Source organism: Oreochromis aureus, linkage group 7 (genome assembly GCF_013358895.1).
Source record: "Oreochromis aureus strain Israel breed Guangdong linkage group 7, ZZ_aureus, whole genome shotgun sequence".
In the NCBI taxonomy this organism is placed as follows: domain Eukaryota; kingdom Metazoa; phylum Chordata; class Actinopteri; order Cichliformes; family Cichlidae; genus Oreochromis; species Oreochromis aureus.
This window is the reverse complement of record NC_052948.1, coordinates 13,163,454-13,180,788: the sequence shown is the minus strand read 5'-3', so window position 1 is coordinate 13,180,788 and position 17,335 is coordinate 13,163,454. Positions and strand designations below refer to the sequence as shown.

The following is a 17,335-nucleotide window of genomic DNA, read 5'->3' as shown; positions in this document are numbered from 1 at the left end:
AGACTCCTCTCTCTCCGCCAACGAAACATCCGGTCCCGCTTCTCGAAGCTCTCCAGAAAGTTCTGCACTGCAACACGGCTATAAGTACCTCCCACTTTCCCTCCGCACTCTCACAGCAAAGGCGACTCAAAGCTTGGGAGGCAGCAACTGGCAAGTAAGGCATTAAGACTTCAATTTCAAATAATAATTATCTTTCTCAGGAAGAAATACCAGCAGTTTCATTTAAGGTTGACTATAGCCAAGGTGAATATGGGCGACATGCACATGTCTTTTAATGCCGGTTGTATAGCTTTCCCGTAATGTGTGAGGCATACTGAAATTTAGCAGTCCGTTAACGCTGGGTTTAACGAGATAAAACAGAGGTTAGCCGCTGTTTTGCAGCTAGCGTGAGGTTTGCTCTTTGTTTAATATTAGCTGTCAGTGTGTTTCAAGCTGTAACCTTGTGTGTAACGTGTTCGTGGTGTGTGTTATTTTCTCTTTAGGACAGTCACCATGGTTCACGAAACCGGCTACTACGATCTTCTGGGTGTCAAACCCAGTGCTTCACAGGATGAAATCAAAAAAGCCTACCGAAAACTTGCCTTGAAATATCATCCTGACAAGAATCCAAACGAAGGAGAGAAGGTGAGTTTTAAAGGTGTTTTATTGTAGCAGTTCAGCCGTTTACGTGCTACTGTTAAAGCCGCTTCTAATTTTAAACCGGCTACTTTAAAGACCAGTGGGAACTTTCTGGAATGATCTATGCGCAGCTGACTGTGTGTGGCTACAGGAAGACCTGCACGCTTGAACTGACTTGACGTTTTTGGCTACTGTGCGAAAGTAATATTTAAAATTAAATGTGCTGTTATTGTATTCTATTTTATTCATCATTTATGTGACTTTTTTAAGTAGCATTGTCACAACACAAGTCGTACGTTAAGTAAGCCTAATAAAGGATCGAAGCAAAGAAACTAGCACAAGTTATAATCGACTTACTATGACCTGGATGACTGAAAATCTACACAAACTCAAGTTATAGCTGTAGTGGAGTCACTCATTCTGGCTTTTAAAAGTAATTCAATTATTTGTTTTATATCTGCAGTTCAAGCACATTTCTCAAGCATATGAGGTGCTGTCAGATCCAAAGAAGAGAGACTTGTATGACCAAGGAGGGGAACAAGCCATCAAAGAAGGAGGGATGGGTGGCGGAGGTTCTCCGATGGATATTTTCAATATGTTCTTTGGAGGTGGAGGACGAATGCAGAGGGAGAGAAAAGGCAAGTTGGCTCATTGAGTTCTCAAGCTAGATTAAGTTTGAAGTGTTGTGTATTCCTGGCATTTATAACATGAATGTTGTGCTTTTTTCTTTTTTTTTTGTCCTTTAGGGAAGAATGTGGTTCATCAGCTTGGTGTCTCACTAGAGGAGATGTACAATGGTTCAACAAGAAAGCTCGGACTCCAGAAGAATGTCATTTGTGAGAAATGTGAAGGTGAGTACCAACTTAATTGGAGAAACAAAAATACCAGTGTTTGGAGTAATACAGAATATTTAATTCCTTTTTTCCTTCTCATCATAGGCTATGGTGGCAAGATGGGTGCTTTGGAGAAGTGCACAAACTGCAAAGGAAGAGGAGTGCAAATCAGGGTACAGCAGGTGGGACCAGGCATGATTCAGCAGATCCAAAGCATGTGTCCAGACTGCCAGGGACAGGGTGAGAAATTTAACTCAAAGGATCGCTGCAAGAACTGCAATGGGCAGAAAGTAGAACGCAAGAAGAAAATCCTTGAAGTTCATATTGACAAAGGTAAAGCCCTCACCTATCTGAGACATCTGTATTATAAAAATGCTTTTCTTGTTGTTTTCAAAAGCAGGTTTAGCTAATGATGCGTCTGTTGTGCAGGTATGAAAGACGGTCAGAAAATTACATTCCATGGAGAAGGTGACCAGGAGCCTGGCCTGGAACCTGGGGATGTCATCATTGTGTTAGATCAGAAGGATCACCCAGTTTTCCAGAGACAGGACAATAACCTAATAATGAGGATGAACATCAAACTCGCCGAGGCACTGTGTGGATTCCAGAAGACCATTCAGACTCTAGACAACAGAACGCTTGTTATCAGCTCACAACCAGGTAAGTGTTTGAATTCAGCTGGCCTTGAGTGCTGGCTCGTCTGGTGAACGATTGTGAACAATGGTAATATAGATTACAATATTGAATTATTATTTTTTTTTTTTTTTCTTCAAATCAACAGGTGAAGTCATTAAGCACAATGATGTCAAATGTGTTATGAATGAGGGCATGCCACTTCACAGAGATCCCTATGAAAGGGGACAGCTTATTATTCAGTTCCAGGTAAGTTGAACATCATTTCAACAGTGTAACACAATTCTGGATTTAAACTGAAGCCACAGGGTGGGAAACATTTTCAGCTGACTTAAATTCATTTTATCCTGCAGGTGGAGTTCCCAGAGAAAAACTGGCTCCCAGAACATCTGATGTTCCAGCTGGAAAGACTTCTTCCGCCCAGAGATGATGTGATGGTCACAGATGACATGGAGGAGGTAGAACTTTGCGAGGCCGATTTGCAGTCACAACAGAAACGCTACAGTGGCGAAGCTTACGAGGAAGACGATGACAATCCCAGAGGTGGCGTCCAATGTCAGACACAGTGATTGTAGTCCAAGTCTATATGTAGAGCATGTGTGTTTTGTTTTGTAAATGGAAAGGTTTAACCCATGCCTCCGGTCCCTTTCATTAAGTAATACACTGTAAATTTGTGACATCACATTTAAAACTGTTGCCAATCCTTTTTTTTTTTTTTTTTTTTTTTTTTTTATAAATTAAACTCGGGACACAAACATGTAAGTGGAGTAGGGTGCACCTAAAGTTGTCAGTGGTTTGTTTGGGTTTTTTGTTTGTTTGTTTTGTGCATGTTATGTTCTATTTAAGTGTGTATTTTGTTTGTTTTCTGAAATTAACAGCACAAATGTCTTCATATGAACCTAAATGATGACTTGTATGCTTTCTGTGAAGGTGAAATTCAAGTCAAATGCTTTTTTTTTTTTTTTTTTTTTTTTTTTTTACAATAAATACCCAGAATGCTTAAACTTTTATTGCTGTCTTTATTTACTGAGATTTGCGTATTAAATTCTGCCAGTAACTTGTCTACAAGTTAAAATTTGTATGATTACTAGCCATTGAACACCATTTAATCAATGGGAAGATTAATAAAAAGGCACTGCTTAAATTCAGACATTACGTTTCCGATGTCCATCTAATGTTGCTTCCTCCTAAAAGAGCAACCTGTGGAACAAAAAACATAATTACTTGATCTGTTTTCACATCTCAATTATGCACAGTTCAAAGGCCCCAGTATACCCGCCACTGGTTGCGTTGCACGGCAATGGTAATGCATTACTGTTGCATCTAATTATGCTTACCGTGGCAGCAGGTATCTGCTGCAGTATACTGAGCCCACAGTATAACTACCTGATAATACCTCCACATCAGAGCTGATATGGAAGCCAAAAAAGCATGACATATAAGACTTGTCTTCTTTCAAAGGTTCATTTTTTTTTATTTTTTTTTCCCCATAATCATGTTTTTCAAATTGTTGCAACATCTCTGAATCTGAGCTCCTTTACTGTTATTAAAACAGCAGTAAAAACCACATTTGTGCACTAGTCTTCAACCCGGCTGCAGGGGTGATGACAATATTCCAGCTTACATAAAGTACCACTGGTAGAAATGGTGGCTTTGTTGTACAGTACGTTTTGCCAGGTGCCACACAGCAGGTATAATGGTGCCCATACACTTACGATCAAGTATTTACGTCTCTATCGGTACAGACTGTTCTGGATGTTTTACCCTCTGTTAGTCTGGCCTTTCCTCCTTTGGGCTGGCACAGCACTGTTGAGCATCCCACACAAAGTACCACTGTCTGTGCATGACTGAACACGGTGGTGATCTTGTAGCAGCCTGCAAAGAAATGGTGTTAAACATTTACTGTTACCTTTCTGTGCTTGCCATATATGTAAAACATGATTAAAAGAGAGCCATGGAACATGTGAATAAGAAATGGCTTAAAATCACAGCAGCTGCATAACTTATTACTCTTTTATGAGGACTTGCAGCGCATGTGTAATTTGAACCAAACTAGATCCAATCAAATACTGTATTTGTGTGGGACACATTGCTAACTGTAAAGCAGATTTTATGTGATCTTCCCAACTCCCTTGAAACTCACCCCAATAACTTTTAAAACTATTATTTCAGTTGCTGCTCTGCATAGTTATCAATTGCCTTTCAGTGCAAATGAATCGTCAACTGGCTCATGACATTTTAAGCTATAGTCAAAAACAAAAAACAAATACTGAGAGTTGAGAGTTTTTAGAGGTTTACGAGCCTTTCCTTTTATCTCTGCCAATTTGAACAAAATCTGCTTAACTTGTGTTTCTTTGGTGACTTGCAATTTTCTACCATGGCCGTAGTAGGCAGCAAAAGACTGGAGCATATAAACCTGCAGGAGTGTGCAACTTTTCTTCTCAATTGCTTTACAGAAATAGCTATCTTTATAGAACTGCCTTTTGAAAACTAGATCCAATCAAAATGTGAAACACTATGTCCATATGTAGGATCAAAGGAAATAATAAAATGCTGTTAAGACCCACATAAAGAGGGACATCTGGTGACCATATAGTATTGTATAAAATTTATTGTATACCTGGGCATTTCACGTCCATAAAGTAGGAGTTGGGACTCTGAACAAGTCTTTTCTTTTTATGTTGTCGTCTCTCATGGTCAAGTGACGGGTGGAGAAGGTCTCTGGCCAACTGAAATGAAAAGAAAGGTCCAGACAAATAAGTGGGATAAACCGTGTTTTAACTTTTTAGCTCACTTTGGTAAACCTTCTTTTAAACATTAACTATTGCATTTACATCTTAAGTAAGCACCACAGTTATTCTTGTGTACTAGAGGTGATTCGTTAAACGCAAAAAATGCAGTCGTGAAAGTTTGCAGGCGATGACTACTTTTTGGTCCGACATGACTACGTTATAAGTTACATCACACAACTACTAGTTTCATACCACGGTGTTTCAGCAAATAGTCGCCACCCGCCGTCAGCTATCGTTAGCTAGCTAAGCCCCACTCCATGTGTTGCTGCTGCAACAATGTCAACAACACAACTGCGAGGCTTCACGGTGTAAACACGGTAGACATCGTTTCTGAAATGCACGTATGGACCTACCATGTTGAAAAAAGCATACAAATTAATACGAAACTTTGTAACTTACAGGCATTTTCGCTGTGCAAATCTCTGCGCATACGTGTGCCGATTAAACAGATAGCATCTCAGAGCAGAGCAGCGGGGAATGACTCGAATCTTACAGTGTGCTGAAAATGGTGAAGACCATAAAAATAAAATAAAATAAAATAAAATAAAATAAAAAATAGAAAAAATAAAACTTGATTTTAGGTTTCCAAATATACTATATATATTTTATTTCCCCCAAAATATAGAATATTTTAGTATACTAAACATTTATAATATCTTCGTATTAGGGTTATCACTTTAAAAAAAAAAAAATTATATATACACTAGTCAAAGGTTTGGGCACACCTTCCCATTTAATTATTTTTAAATTTATTTTCATGACTATGAAGATTGTAGATTCTCACTGAAGGCATCAAAACTATAAATGTATTGAACAATTATGTAGTGAACAAAAAGTGTGAAATAATTCATAACATATTTTTATATTTTAGATTGTTTAAAATAGCCTTTGCATACTATCTGCATTCTCTCAATGAGGTTCATGAGGTAGTCACCTGAAATGGTTGTCCAACGAGATGCTGAGCACTTGTTGGCCCTTTTGCCTTCACTCTGCGGTCCATCTCATCCCAAACCATCTCAGTTGGGTTTAGGTCAGGTGACTGTGGAGGCCAGGACATGTGGCCCAGCACTCCATCACGCTCCTTGGTCAAATAGCCCTTACACAGCCTGGGGGTGTGTTTGGGGTCATTGTCGTGTTGAAAAATAAATGATAGTCCAACTAAATGCAAACCGGATGGGATAGCGTGTCACTGCAGGATGCTGTGGTAGCCATGCCAGTTCAGTGTGCCTTCAGTTTTGAATAAATACCCAACAGTGTCACCTGCAAAGCACCCCCACACCATCACACCTCTTCCTCTGTGCTTCACAGTGGGAATCATGCATGTAGAGGCCATCAGTTCACCTTTTCTGCGACGCACAAAGACACGGCGGGTGGAACTAAAGTTCTCAAATTTGGATCTCAAATCCTGATAGGAGACACCACCAAAAGTGGTTGAGAACAACCCAGCTGAGGTCCTGTCACCCGTGCAGACAAAGCAGCTCTTGGCCAACCAACCACACATAGTGATGGCTGCTAATTAGCAGAAGACCTCAGTTGTGATACATGTAAGCCCAGCGGACAGCAATATCAGGAAGAAGGAGCACAAGAAATCAGAGAAGTACCAGGGGCATTAGGAGCATTCCCAAAACAGGAAGTCTGTGTCCAGAAGTGATGGTTAAAATCTCATTGTCCCTTTAAACTACAAAGCCCCACAATGCCAAGCGGGAACTGACGTCACATTTCTCGGCACCGGGCTGTCGCTAGTCTGCCCGGTCTGCAACAGACAGCTGAGGGGTTTCCAGACGGGGGATCCCAGCTTCATTGCGGCCTTATAATATCGAAACGCAGAAGTGTGAAGTTTATTTCAATGGCGAAAACGTACGATTATCTCTTTAAACTCTTGCTTATCGGAGACAGCGGAGTCGGCAAGACATGTCTGCTGTTCAGATTCAGCGAGGACTCCTTCAATACCACCTTCATATCTACAATAGGTGAGTATTCTGCTGACGCCCCCCAAGGATAAATCTAATAAAATGAATGCCGGCATCCACATAGTCCAGCGTTTTACTGCATTGATCTGTCAGTAATAGTAGCTAGTGAATTTTTTCATGAAAGTAAGGAGAAGGACAAACGACCTAAAAGGGAAATAACTGCATATGAACCAGACAATGGGAGTGTGAGACTAATGAATAATGCTATTCTGTCCTTGAAGACTCGTATGCCCTAGCAGGGTTAAATACAGAATGAAATCAAAGCCACAGTCAAGACTTTTGACTTCTGTTACACTGTAGCTTTTATGCTGAAAACAGTATTGTGATAATTATGTTATAAATCTGATAGGCGCTGCAAATTTACACTGCAGCTATTTCTGCTTATTCCTCAAAATATGTTCCTCTAAAACGTGACACGAGATCACATTTTACCATTAATTGCAGAAATGCCTGGTTTCCTGTGTATGTGAGGCATGTGACAGATTGGATGGTGTAAGGTAACTAATTAAGCTTACGTGGCTCTTACTTGCTTTAATACAGGAATAGACTTCAAAATCAGGACAATAGAGCTGGATGGAAAGAGAGTCAAACTTCAGATATGGTATGTGTAATTTGACTGAGGTTTTTCCCTTTTTTTTATGGGAAAGTCTGACTGACCTGCACTTTAATCTGCTCCCTGTGTTGTTGATTTGATGTGTAATTAGGGATACTGCGGGCCAGGAGAGGTTTCGCACCATCACTACAGCATACTATAGAGGAGCAATGGTTAGCTTTTTAATTCTCACTATGTTGCTATATATCTACCTTACCCTTGCACATCGGGGTTCATAAATTGTTAGTATTATTATTATTTTCCTTCCCAGGGTATTATGCTGGTCTATGACATCTGCAATGAGAAGTCCTTTGAGAACATAAAAAACTGGATTAGAAATATTGAAGAAGTGAGTTTCAAATTTAGTAATATTATTAGTATTTTTTTGTAATTTAAATTCTGTGATTGCTAATTATAAGTAAATTATAGTTGTTTTTAATACTCATGGTATCATACTTTAAATAACCATAAATAATGAGTCTTATTTAATTCTGCCAGCATGCCTCATCTGATGTGGAGAAGATGATCCTGGGCAACAAATGCGACATGACTGACAGGAGACAGGTGTCTAAAGACAGAGGTGAAAAAGTGAGTCTGAAGCTAGTCGTTACCAAAAAGCAAGCATCAAGCTAATTCTGTTGCAGTTATTCCAATTTTCAGCGTTTGGCATAAATATAAATCTATGTTTTTATTTCACCTAGCTGGCCATTGATTATGGAGTTAAATTCTTGGAAACCAGTGCAAAGTCTGGCTTGAATGTTGAAGAGGTAAGCTGGATGTTTTACCCTTTACCATAAAGCATGACTTACACACAGTATATGTATGTGTAATATTTCTTTTTGTCTTTTATGTCACACAAGGCTTTTTATACCATGGGAAGAGACATACTGCATAATTTGAGCTCAAAGTCGGTAAGTTGATAAAGGTTTCATTAATTAGTCGCTATCCCGTACTTTGTGTCACGGTCTGTATTTACATTTCTTCACCATCAACTTTTTTCTTGTAGACTGACAACAGTGCTGGAGGATCAGGCAAACCGGTCAAGATCACAGAGAAAAAGTCGAAGAGAATTAAATTCTTCAAGTGCTCGCTCCTCTGAGCTGCTCACGTGTGTGGCGTGACATTGGTGTTTTGGAGGGTTTCCGCCTTTTGGCCTTCCTCGCTGCGGAGGCGGCCGTGGTCATATAATCATGGGGCCTTATTGCCAGCTGGACTTACAGGTTCATGGGAGGCTGAGATGCTACCCTGATCTGCTGACCAGACGAGGATCAATGAGGAACGAGGCTTTATATGTGTTCATGCAAAAAGACTGATGCATGAATATCAGCAGTGGTTTGTAGCTCACCCTGCAGTGCCTGCTGACTGTGGACATGTCTGTAGGATCTCTTAAAAATATCTGTTACAAATATTGGTCTCATAAATGGGAAATGAAGAAAAATAGAGTATTTCATACAATGTAGCATCATTTTATATGCACTACCTATTGTTACATTTACTATGACGATGCTGTAAGATAATCAGAGTTTCAGAATTGGTTGTAATTGTCTGTGTGAATTCATATATATTAAGATTGTGGTATCCAGTGTTAATGCCATCATTTCTAATTGTACATGTGTGCCTATTTAAAGTCACAGTATTGCAATAGAAAGACAAAAATATGTAAAGAAAAAATAGCAACAACAAAAGAAAAACCAACCTACTGTTTTTTTACATGTTATTTTTAATAGAACCTTTATTTGTACAGGGTTCTGTGTCAAAACAAAGCTGTGAAAGAGTTTGTTTCTTGGAAGCTTGTATTTAATACATATTGTTACGCAGTTGTCAGTATTTGCATGAAAGCTGTAGGGAGACCTCAGACTATTAAGCACACAGTATCTGAAATAGAAAACGTTTACAGACAGTATTTGAAAAATGTTGAGCATATATAGGAAGTGAAAGTTTTTGCTGTTCACATATTTTGTGTGTCATCACAAGTAGCAGTTGTGTTCTTGCTTTTATTTCCTCTCGAGACTGTAGACACAGAGCACCTTCCCTTCACACGTCCAATATGAAAACACAACGACTGGAGAAAGCTGTAATGTGAATGATAGTCTTTGTAAACTACTGTATGTTACATCAATGAAGAGTAAAAATGGAAAAGAAAGTGGATCTTTACGGGAATGTTGATTTTTTTTTTTTTTTTTTACACAACTACACTGCATGGTTGAAAATGTTAAAAAAAAAACTCTGGTAAAGCTTTTGCCCCATCATTGTCATTTGGTTTGTATCTTTGTGTCAGAAACTCACTTAGTAATGATTTCTGATGGCAGGCTTCATGTCCACTACTTTAATCATAGCTTTCTGCTTATCTTCTTCCTATTTTTTCACTTCATACTGGTTTATTTTCTCTTTTTAAGGCTCTCATTTTTACTTCTGGACATCGTCTTCTGTCTTTCCTGCATCTGATTTTGTTTCCTCATCTGCCTGTCCGAAAGTTGACACCTTTCTGCTTTCGTTAAGGACTCTCTCGCTGCTAGATGCAGCTAGCTGCTTGCTAACCATCATGGACTTGGCTCTCCTGTCGCTAGCGTTCCAGGTCTGTGACCTGTGAGAGGGTAAATATTTTTCATCAGCAGCTGTCAGATACTCTGTGGTGTCCGAGAGGTTTCTCTTGATTGTTTTTGGATCCTCAGGAGTTTCTGTTCCTGGAAGAGTCCTCGTACTTTCTGTAGGAATTGCCTCAGTCTGAGTTTGATATTGCTGGGTGAGTGTTCTGACTGTTGATACTTTAGGCATTTGACCCAAAGTGGTAGGATGCACCTGATACGCTAAATTTGATGGCCACTGATTTGGAGTTTGATTAATGTGCTCTACCAGTGACCTGTACTCTGCAGTTTGCATCATATCATCACCAGCCTCAGCTGGATTGTAGAGGATGCTGCTCATGGCCCTCTTCTTAGTGATGGGAGAAGTCTGGCTTTGGTTTTCAGTAGGGATGTACCTCAGAGATTTAGTCCTCTTTGGCGAAGAGGAGTTTCCTAGCAGCAGCTGGACTTTGTCTATGGGCTCAGGAGCTTTCTGTGGTTCATCAGGGGGGTTCATAATGATGGTGCTCATAGACCTCCTCTTTGTCAAAGGAGAAATGAATTGGTCTTCAACTGGATAGTGTTTCAACGATTTTGTCCTTTTCGGAGGGGACAAAGGCCTCAGTCTGTTTTTGTCTGGTAGTCTGTCTAGAAACATCGTGCTGCCTTGTTTTATGTTTGTTATTGCTTCTTGACTTGATGTTGCAGAAGAGGGCCTTTGTTCACACGGAGATATGAGAATATCTACAAATGAGCTTGGCGGAGGTCTCTCGAAACCTCCGGACTCTGAGCTCTGACCACCTTCCTTGGTGTTGAGAGTGCACATACTTGAGGCTTGCCGCAGACTCCGCTGTCTTTCTAGGCCGGTTTTTGTTGTGTCTTCTGTGTCCTTCTGCCTGGATGCAAACTCTTCCATATCCATGTGGAAGCGGTAAAGACTGTAACCGTCAGCACTGTTAATGCTGCCTTGGCGAAGGAGATTGGAAGGATCGCACACCGATGAGTTTCGCGAATAGGTTCGAGTCAGCTCTAACCTGTCCACACCTGCAAGCTTTTCAAGGGCGGTTGCCATACGTCCATGGAGCTCCTCCAGCTGGGCCAGACGCAGATCCACCGTCTGCAGGGAGGCCTTCATCGTGTTCTCCCTCTCATTTACCTCCTCCAGACGCATTGACATATTCTCAACTCTGCCAAGAAGAGTTGAGACAAAAAGAGCGTTTATGGAAACAGGAACCAATTTAAAATATTTGAACTACTTTTAAAGGGATAGTGATGTACCTCTCTGAAGTAACCTTGATGCGTTCGTCACTGGAAGACTGTTGCTCGTCCTCTTTCTCTCTAAAATATTCCTCGACACACTGTTCTTCAAACTCGTATAGAAATTTTAGCTCCTCTGGATTCAACCTGAGCTCTGAAGAAAACACATGACAGCACTTTTTGTAAAAAGAAATGAGTTCCAGCAGTTTCTGCATGTTTATAGGCTACAGAATCATGAAATTAATATTTTGATCTGGTTTAAACGCTTAATGTGTATTATTAACCACTGAAAAACTGCATTAACTCTTTACCCTCATAAAGATGGCATTTGAAAACCTCACCTGTATCCTTAGTGATGAACTCTGACACCTCAGTATAGATGTGGTTCAACGACCATTAGAATAGTTTCTGTTTTTTATAGGTATTTGCATAGACAGAGACCATCCCCACTAACTTCTGATGCACACACACATTACATTATAGTGATACAGTGATACATTTTGTTCTACAAGCATGCCTGAAATTTGATAGAAACTGCTCAATTTAGAAAGCAGTTTCAAAGGATACTCCTAGGAGGCTTTCAAGGGGTAAAGAGTTAATTCCACTTAAGTATTAAGTATAATGATAAAATTGTTTTGGTTTAAAAAAGGAGACTAACTGAGGCCACGGTCTTTCTCATCTAGCTCTCCTTCCTGTTTCTTCCTGGCACATCGCTTGAACATCCTGTTGAAGAGGATATAGAGGTGGCTGAGGATGATGAGAGGTGGCGGTAGAATGGGACGGTCATGGAAAGTCATGATCAGCTGATATCTCTGAAACTTCCACACTTGGTTGGAAATTGACTTGACTTCAAAGAAGGTGTTGCTGTGGGACAGGACATGCAGACCAGTGAGTAAAAACTGTAAGAGGAGATATTTTCTTGGAAACAATAGAACAAGTAGACATTGGAAGTATAGTTACTTGAAGACCGCAATGAGCAAATTGACCAGAAGAATGTTTGCTACGAGAAGGTAACAGGCCATAATAGCAGGTGTGAGCCAGGCACCAGGGATACATGGGGGGAGTTTCTTCCCATCCTCATCATATAAATGTTCACCGCATGGAGCTGCAAGGATGGGAGGTTAAAGTTATACATTTATATAGACTTTAATGTAAATAATTAGAATAACATTCATGATTACTTACGGTTGATTTCCATTGCATAGACTTGGAAAAATCCCCGAAAACCACAGTTCCGCAGGGAAATGGAGAAAGCGTTAAAATCAATAGACATAAGACTTTTATGTCATATTTCTGTCAAGGTCAAGCTGTTTTGCATGAAAGGGTGAACTCACACTTTTAAAAGTACTCAAACATACCTAGTTGACTTGACATGTTTTACATCTTTTAATATTTTGTATAACCTTGTTCATAAAATCAAAAGTGAATGAAGACAAACATCCAAATTTCAGTATGCATTAGAACACGTGTTTAACAGCACCTTCCAGAAAAAGTTCAATACCATCTTCAATACCATTTCTATTTTAGGCTTTTTAAATAGTTGCTTGTTGCCTTCACCTTGACAGAAGAAACATTAACAGGAGAAGAAAAACTTGGAGGCAGATGATCATGACAGAGGAGATGACATACAGGCATCTATTCTGCTCTTAAGCAGTGAAACATTGTGTTGTACTGAATATATGTATTAAAGTAAGTGCTATTCCAAATGTGCCAGCAGAGGGAGACAAAGTATGTCAAAGTGTGTGACATTACTAAGATAGACTTTAAAACAGAGAAATAATGCGACACTGATCATCTGCCCAGAATCAGGAAACAGAATCTTACTATGAATTCTAGTCTTACGGTCTATCGAGTCTGCAAAAACCTCCCCATAGATCATCCAATAAGGCATGTAGAAAATGTTTCTGGCCAGGCGCCATGTTGGCTCCTCATCTGGATGAAGTATGGCTTGTCGAGCCACTCCAAAGCTCATAAGCACCACCAGCATGATTACCACAAAGTACATCATATCAATCATCTGAAAGGAATCAAACAAAGAGAACATGCAAGCTCAGTGTGTTCTCTTTCTTTTTTTGTGTGTGCATGCCATCTGTGATTCGTTGAACTATTACCATTTTCCCTATCATCATCACATAAGGTCCCAAGTATTTGTTGACACCAAAGATGTCCAATACACGAATGTACCAGAAGATGATGTCTATACAGTAGATAACCCTGCCATAGCCCATGTACGGTTCAGGCTGTAGCCGTAGCATTAGCCCCAGAAGGAACGTGGATATGGCAACCAGGTCTGTGATGTTCCAGTACTCCTCCATCCACACACTTATCTTTTGTTTCAGCTTCCCTGGTTCTGACATCAGAATCTAGACACCAAGATTAGGAGATCACACAGTATTCATTACAAGCCCATAAAACCGTTTGGAATTTAAGATATTTCAACTCTGTAAAGACTCATACCTGTCGGACTTTTTCAGTGCCAAGTGTGAGGATGTAAGCTATGACGGTCCACTCTTGTATAGATGGCCATCGCTCCATTTTCACCAGGATAATGTAGTTGTACAGCATCAGATAGCCCAGATAGGAGATCTGTCAAAAACAATAAGGTCATAAAGCTGTTTGTTGTTGTTGACAGTCAATAAATGAAATACATGCTTCACGCATCAGAAGGGAACTTACTGTGTTAAACCAGAATTTGGTGAAAGGTGCATTATAAAACTCAAAGAATCTTTTGCCAACTGGGATTTTATGGATTTTGGTGCTATCCTCTTCTTCGTCTCCTTTTCGGGAAGTTGCATCAGTGTTGGCATCCTGCAGCATCACAGCAAACAGCAAGCTTACAATCATTCACCCTTAAATTAGGCATATGTCTAATAAAAAAAAAGTATGAACAAGGACCTTGCTGGATTTTGTGTCATCATCTTTGTCCTTTCCCTCTTCTTTGCGTGCAGGTGCCTGATAAGAGGCATCGTCTCCAAGGCGGAAGTCCAACAGCAGAATCAGAGGAGGGAAGATGATTCCCAAAATAACCTGAGTGAGATAATAATTTTTCAAGTATTTCCGCTAATAACATTCTTCTTGTAAATATTATTGTTTTAGAATTTTTTGAAGTTAACCTTCAGGCCCGGGCTTTTTCCAATCCTCAAGCAGCCCATCCACATATCAGTGAGCAACATCTGGCTGCAGGTGTGAGCGATGAAGTCACGTTGCTTAGCAGCCACAGCCAGCTTCAGACAGGTGGAGTTACTCCAGTTAACCAGCTCATATGTTAGGAGTTTCATGGCCACCTGTTCATCGTGCTTGTAGGACTGGTCCAATAATTCGTAGGCCAGTTGTCCAAATTCTCTGTGAGAGGGACACAACAACAATTATTTCTATATAGCACTTATCAAAGTAGTTTAAAGCAAGTAGAAAAAGACATACATCGTTACAGAAAGTATAAAAAGCATTCTGCATCACTCACTTGGAGTTGTTTTCCAGATCTTGGGAGATATCATCCACCAGTTCACTCTCAGAGCACTCATGAGCCATGGCCTTATACAGTTTACAAGCCACTAAAGCCTTTGCCATAGCCTCTTCGCCACGCTGCCAGAGAAATAGTGCCATCTTCTGGCGCTTCATCAGCACCCCCCACAGCATCAGCTCGTGGAAGGGATACTTGAAACGACAGACTTCAGGGTCATCCACATCAATTTCCACCTCCTCCTCTTTCTTCTTTTTTGCCTTTTTCTTGCCTTTTGGCCTAGGTTCATCATCCTAACAAAAAGAAAAAAACAAAACAACAACAGCCAGATAGATTGTGCTTCTGTGTGGGTTTGATTAGTTAAACTATTTTAGTTGTTGTGAAAGAAAACCTGACCTCCATTCCTAGAAGCTTCAGAGCTTTGGGCTGCAAGAAGAGAACAAAGCATTGCAATTAATGTAAAATGTTACTTAATATGATGAACAAACCATTGTCATTTATTTCCTTCCATCCATGCATACCCTTTTTAGTCCATATAGATTATTGTAGAGGTTACGGAAAGCTTTCCTGGTGTAATTGCTTCTGTAAGCTCCGCCCATGAGGTATTCCAGCACCAGACCAATATCAATTAAAGTAATTTGATAATCTGGAGGAAGGTTTCCCTGCAGAAGTCATATATAAAAAAGCACGACCTTAACTGCTTTAAAACAATATTGAACCTGAAATAGACTGAAATGATTCTGCTGAATGTTTATTGTTATAAGCAAAGACTGTCTTACCTTTTTGACATCCCTAACCACAGCATGCAGTGTATTTGCAGGGCCAAGTTTCTGAAAGATGTGAGGAGAAGAAGGAGAAGTAGGTTCTGTATATTTTCATCCATCAAAACTCTGTCAATTAATATTTTTTCCCCTTTTGCTGGTGTTACTCAGCATTGTAGAACTCTCACCGTGTTGTATAACTCCTCCAGCCTGGGAATGGTGAGGAAGTGGTGAATGTTGACTCCATTCTCGAGGAGCAGTTTGACAAAGTCCACTCTGTCCAGCACCAGAGCATCCATCATAGCCTGCTCCAGTGAGTTCACCTGATAGAATATATACAATATAATTATTTTCTCTATGTTCACTCTGTTGTCTCATATTTCCACATGTAACATTTACATAAACTTCATTATTCCTACCCAGCGAATCAACTCCAACTTCCTTGGATCTGTTTCCTCTGGTGGTTCAGGTTTTGCCTTTCCCTTCCCTTTCCCCTTTTTGGCCCGGGTCTTGCTGCGAGGAGCGCTCGCAGGACTCTTCTGTTTCTCCTGAGACGGGGCTGCAGTGGTTGTAGTGTTGGCAATAGCACCAGCAGGCTGACCGAGTAATAATAGAAAAAAATATCAAACATCAATTTCTACTATGCCTCTAACTTGATCGTATCAGTTGCCAGTTTTTGTGTTTGAGTGATATGACACAATTTATGTGCGCATATATATATTTGCATGTGAGGTGTGTTTTTTTCCAACAAGAACTGATATCACCAAGCTGAAAACACTCCTTTGGTCTTCAGTCAGTTCTTTTCACAATTTCTTCATCTCATAAACTTCACTCTCCATGGATACCTGCTGATTGCTTTGGGGTTTCACATCACACTTGTGTAGGCTGCTTCTCTCAGCAGATGAATTTGAAACATTGGCAAATGCGTCATTCTACACTTTCATCAACTCTGTTTCACACTTTTTTCTTTTTTTTTATTGGATTTTCAAAAACAAATTATTTCCTTCAGTCTTGAATCCATGTAGGGGCATCTTTGCAGTCACAAAGCACTGATGTGAAATGAATAATTTACACTGTTCAAAAGTGAGGACCACTCACTGGCAAATTGTGTCCGTAAACAAAGATGTGATTTCGTGCGATATCCACTCTGTTCCAGGCCAGAGCCAAACTGAGCTGGTCTGCTGCTGATGCGTTTGTTCCTGATGCAAGAAAAAAGACGGAGACATGACGAGAGCTGGCATGTGTAGCACGCCGTAAGAGAAACTATTGGAAATATACAAGAAGGCAAGCTTCGAGTGGGATAACCACTGGTGTTGGTGTCTGATAATACCTTTTAACAAAGCAGTAAGGATGGCCATTTCTATATCCTGTTGTCCCTCAGACCCCATTCGAAAAACTGTAATCTAAATGTGAGAATAAAAAAGGAAGCGAGGGAATATTACACTGTAATAATTTAAGTTGCTGATAAAAAACTACACAGATGAAATGATTGATGAAAGATGAATTTTTGCCGCTGATTTTCAGCAGGGCTTCTTTCTCCAGCGCTCTGTGGCTGACCTTTCGAGCGCAAACAGCCAATTTAATCGTCAGACACAACGATAGCGCTTGCCTTGTTACAGACTTGACTATATCAAATGAAATTACGCTGACTGGTCTGTCACATGCGCAGCCATGGTGAATGGGATTAGATTGGCATGAATATGTGGCACGGTGCCAGAGTTTTTCCAGCGCCGGCCTCAGGATGCGTTAATAATGACCAGCCTGCATCAGTATGAACACTGAACACTTTTGTTTCTCTTTCAGGAAGTTGCAGGCTGCCTTGTTTGTCTGCGTGTGGACACTTTTATGATAGTAA

General features: G+C 40.2%; 4 protein-coding genes across 4 annotated transcripts; 2 read left to right on the top strand and 2 right to left on the bottom strand.

Moving 5' to 3' along the window:
* Nucleotides 1-17: 17 nt before the first annotated feature.
* On the top strand, nucleotides 18-3,015 carry dnaja (DnaJ heat shock protein family (Hsp40) member A). Its single transcript, XM_031747343.2, has 8 exons — nucleotides 18-154; nucleotides 483-624; nucleotides 1,082-1,256; nucleotides 1,365-1,469; nucleotides 1,557-1,784; nucleotides 1,881-2,111; nucleotides 2,233-2,333; nucleotides 2,438-3,015. The coding sequence occupies exons 2-8, from the start codon at nucleotides 493-495 to the stop codon at nucleotides 2,651-2,653; spliced, it is 1,188 nt and encodes a 395-aa protein (XP_031603203.1). The 5' UTR covers nucleotides 18-154; nucleotides 483-492; the 3' UTR covers nucleotides 2,654-3,015.
* A 68-nt stretch (nucleotides 3,016-3,083) lies between these two features.
* rps27l (ribosomal protein S27 like) lies at nucleotides 3,084-5,381 on the bottom strand. Its single transcript, XM_031747345.2, has 4 exons — nucleotides 5,276-5,381; nucleotides 4,705-4,813; nucleotides 3,849-3,959; nucleotides 3,084-3,284 (listed from the first exon to the last, which is right to left on the bottom strand). The coding sequence occupies exons 1-4, from the start codon at nucleotides 5,279-5,281 to the stop codon at nucleotides 3,256-3,258; spliced, it is 255 nt and encodes an 84-aa protein (XP_031603205.1). The 5' UTR covers nucleotides 5,282-5,381; the 3' UTR covers nucleotides 3,084-3,255.
* A 1,217-nt stretch (nucleotides 5,382-6,598) lies between these two features.
* On the top strand, nucleotides 6,599-9,687 carry LOC116326245 (ras-related protein Rab-8B-like). The gene is made up of 8 exons (XM_031747442.2): nucleotides 6,599-6,846; nucleotides 7,387-7,447; nucleotides 7,551-7,611; nucleotides 7,710-7,787; nucleotides 7,937-8,026; nucleotides 8,140-8,205; nucleotides 8,299-8,349; nucleotides 8,445-9,687. Exons 1-8 carry the CDS (start codon nucleotides 6,723-6,725, stop codon nucleotides 8,535-8,537), a joined length of 624 nt encoding a protein of 207 aa, XP_031603302.1. The 5' UTR covers nucleotides 6,599-6,722; the 3' UTR covers nucleotides 8,538-9,687.
* A 123-nt stretch (nucleotides 9,688-9,810) lies between these two features.
* Nucleotides 9,811-16,941, bottom strand: LOC116326262 (transient receptor potential cation channel subfamily M member 1). Its single transcript, XM_031747460.2, has 19 exons — nucleotides 16,811-16,941; nucleotides 16,579-16,679; nucleotides 15,900-16,076; nucleotides 15,669-15,803; nucleotides 15,499-15,549; nucleotides 15,241-15,381; nucleotides 15,116-15,145; nucleotides 14,720-15,012; nucleotides 14,373-14,601; nucleotides 14,155-14,286; nucleotides 13,936-14,067; nucleotides 13,717-13,845; nucleotides 13,371-13,622; nucleotides 13,102-13,276; nucleotides 12,445-12,465; nucleotides 12,220-12,364; nucleotides 11,918-12,123; nucleotides 11,281-11,413; nucleotides 9,811-11,189 (listed from the first exon to the last, which is right to left on the bottom strand). Exons 1-19 carry the CDS (start codon nucleotides 16,866-16,868, stop codon nucleotides 9,845-9,847), a joined length of 3,885 nt encoding a protein of 1,294 aa, XP_031603320.2. The 5' UTR covers nucleotides 16,869-16,941; the 3' UTR covers nucleotides 9,811-9,844.
* Nucleotides 16,942-17,335: the final 394 nt, after the last annotated feature.

Bases quoted from the DNA above. Each gene is read 5' to 3' on its own strand.
- rps27l (XM_031747345.2), bottom strand. The intron at 3,960-4,704 runs GTATACAATAAA...ATTTCTTTGCAG, and splicing joins TATGGACGTGAAATGCCCAG to GCTGCTACAAGATCACCACC. The intron at 3,285-3,848 runs GTAAAACATCCA...TTTGTTCCACAG, and splicing joins AAAGGCCAGACTAACAGAGG to GTTGCTCTTTTAGGAGGAAG.
- LOC116326245 (XM_031747442.2), top strand. From the start codon at position 6,723: ATGGCGAAAACGTACGATTATCTCTTTAAACTCTTGCTTATCGGAGAC. The intron at 6,847-7,386 runs GTGAGTATTCTG...GCTTTAATACAG, and splicing joins CACCTTCATATCTACAATAG to GAATAGACTTCAAAATCAGG. The intron at 7,448-7,550 runs GTATGTGTAATT...ATGTGTAATTAG, and splicing joins AGAGTCAAACTTCAGATATG to GGATACTGCGGGCCAGGAGA.
- dnaja (XM_031747343.2), top strand. From the start codon at position 493: ATGGTTCACGAAACCGGCTACTACGATCTTCTGGGTGTCAAACCCAGT. The intron at 625-1,081 runs GTGAGTTTTAAA...TTATATCTGCAG, and splicing joins ATCCAAACGAAGGAGAGAAG to TTCAAGCACATTTCTCAAGC. The intron at 1,470-1,556 runs GTGAGTACCAAC...TTCTCATCATAG, and splicing joins CATTTGTGAGAAATGTGAAG to GCTATGGTGGCAAGATGGGT.
- LOC116326262 (XM_031747460.2), bottom strand. From the start codon at position 16,868: ATGGGGTCTGAGGGACAACAGGATATAGAAATGGCCATCCTTACTGCT. The intron at 16,077-16,578 runs GTGAGTGGTCCT...TTACTCGGTCAG, and splicing joins TTTACGGACACAATTTGCCA to CCTGCTGGTGCTATTGCCAA. The intron at 14,068-14,154 runs GTCCTTGTTCAT...GTGATGCTGCAG, and splicing joins ATGACACAAAATCCAGCAAG to GATGCCAACACTGATGCAAC.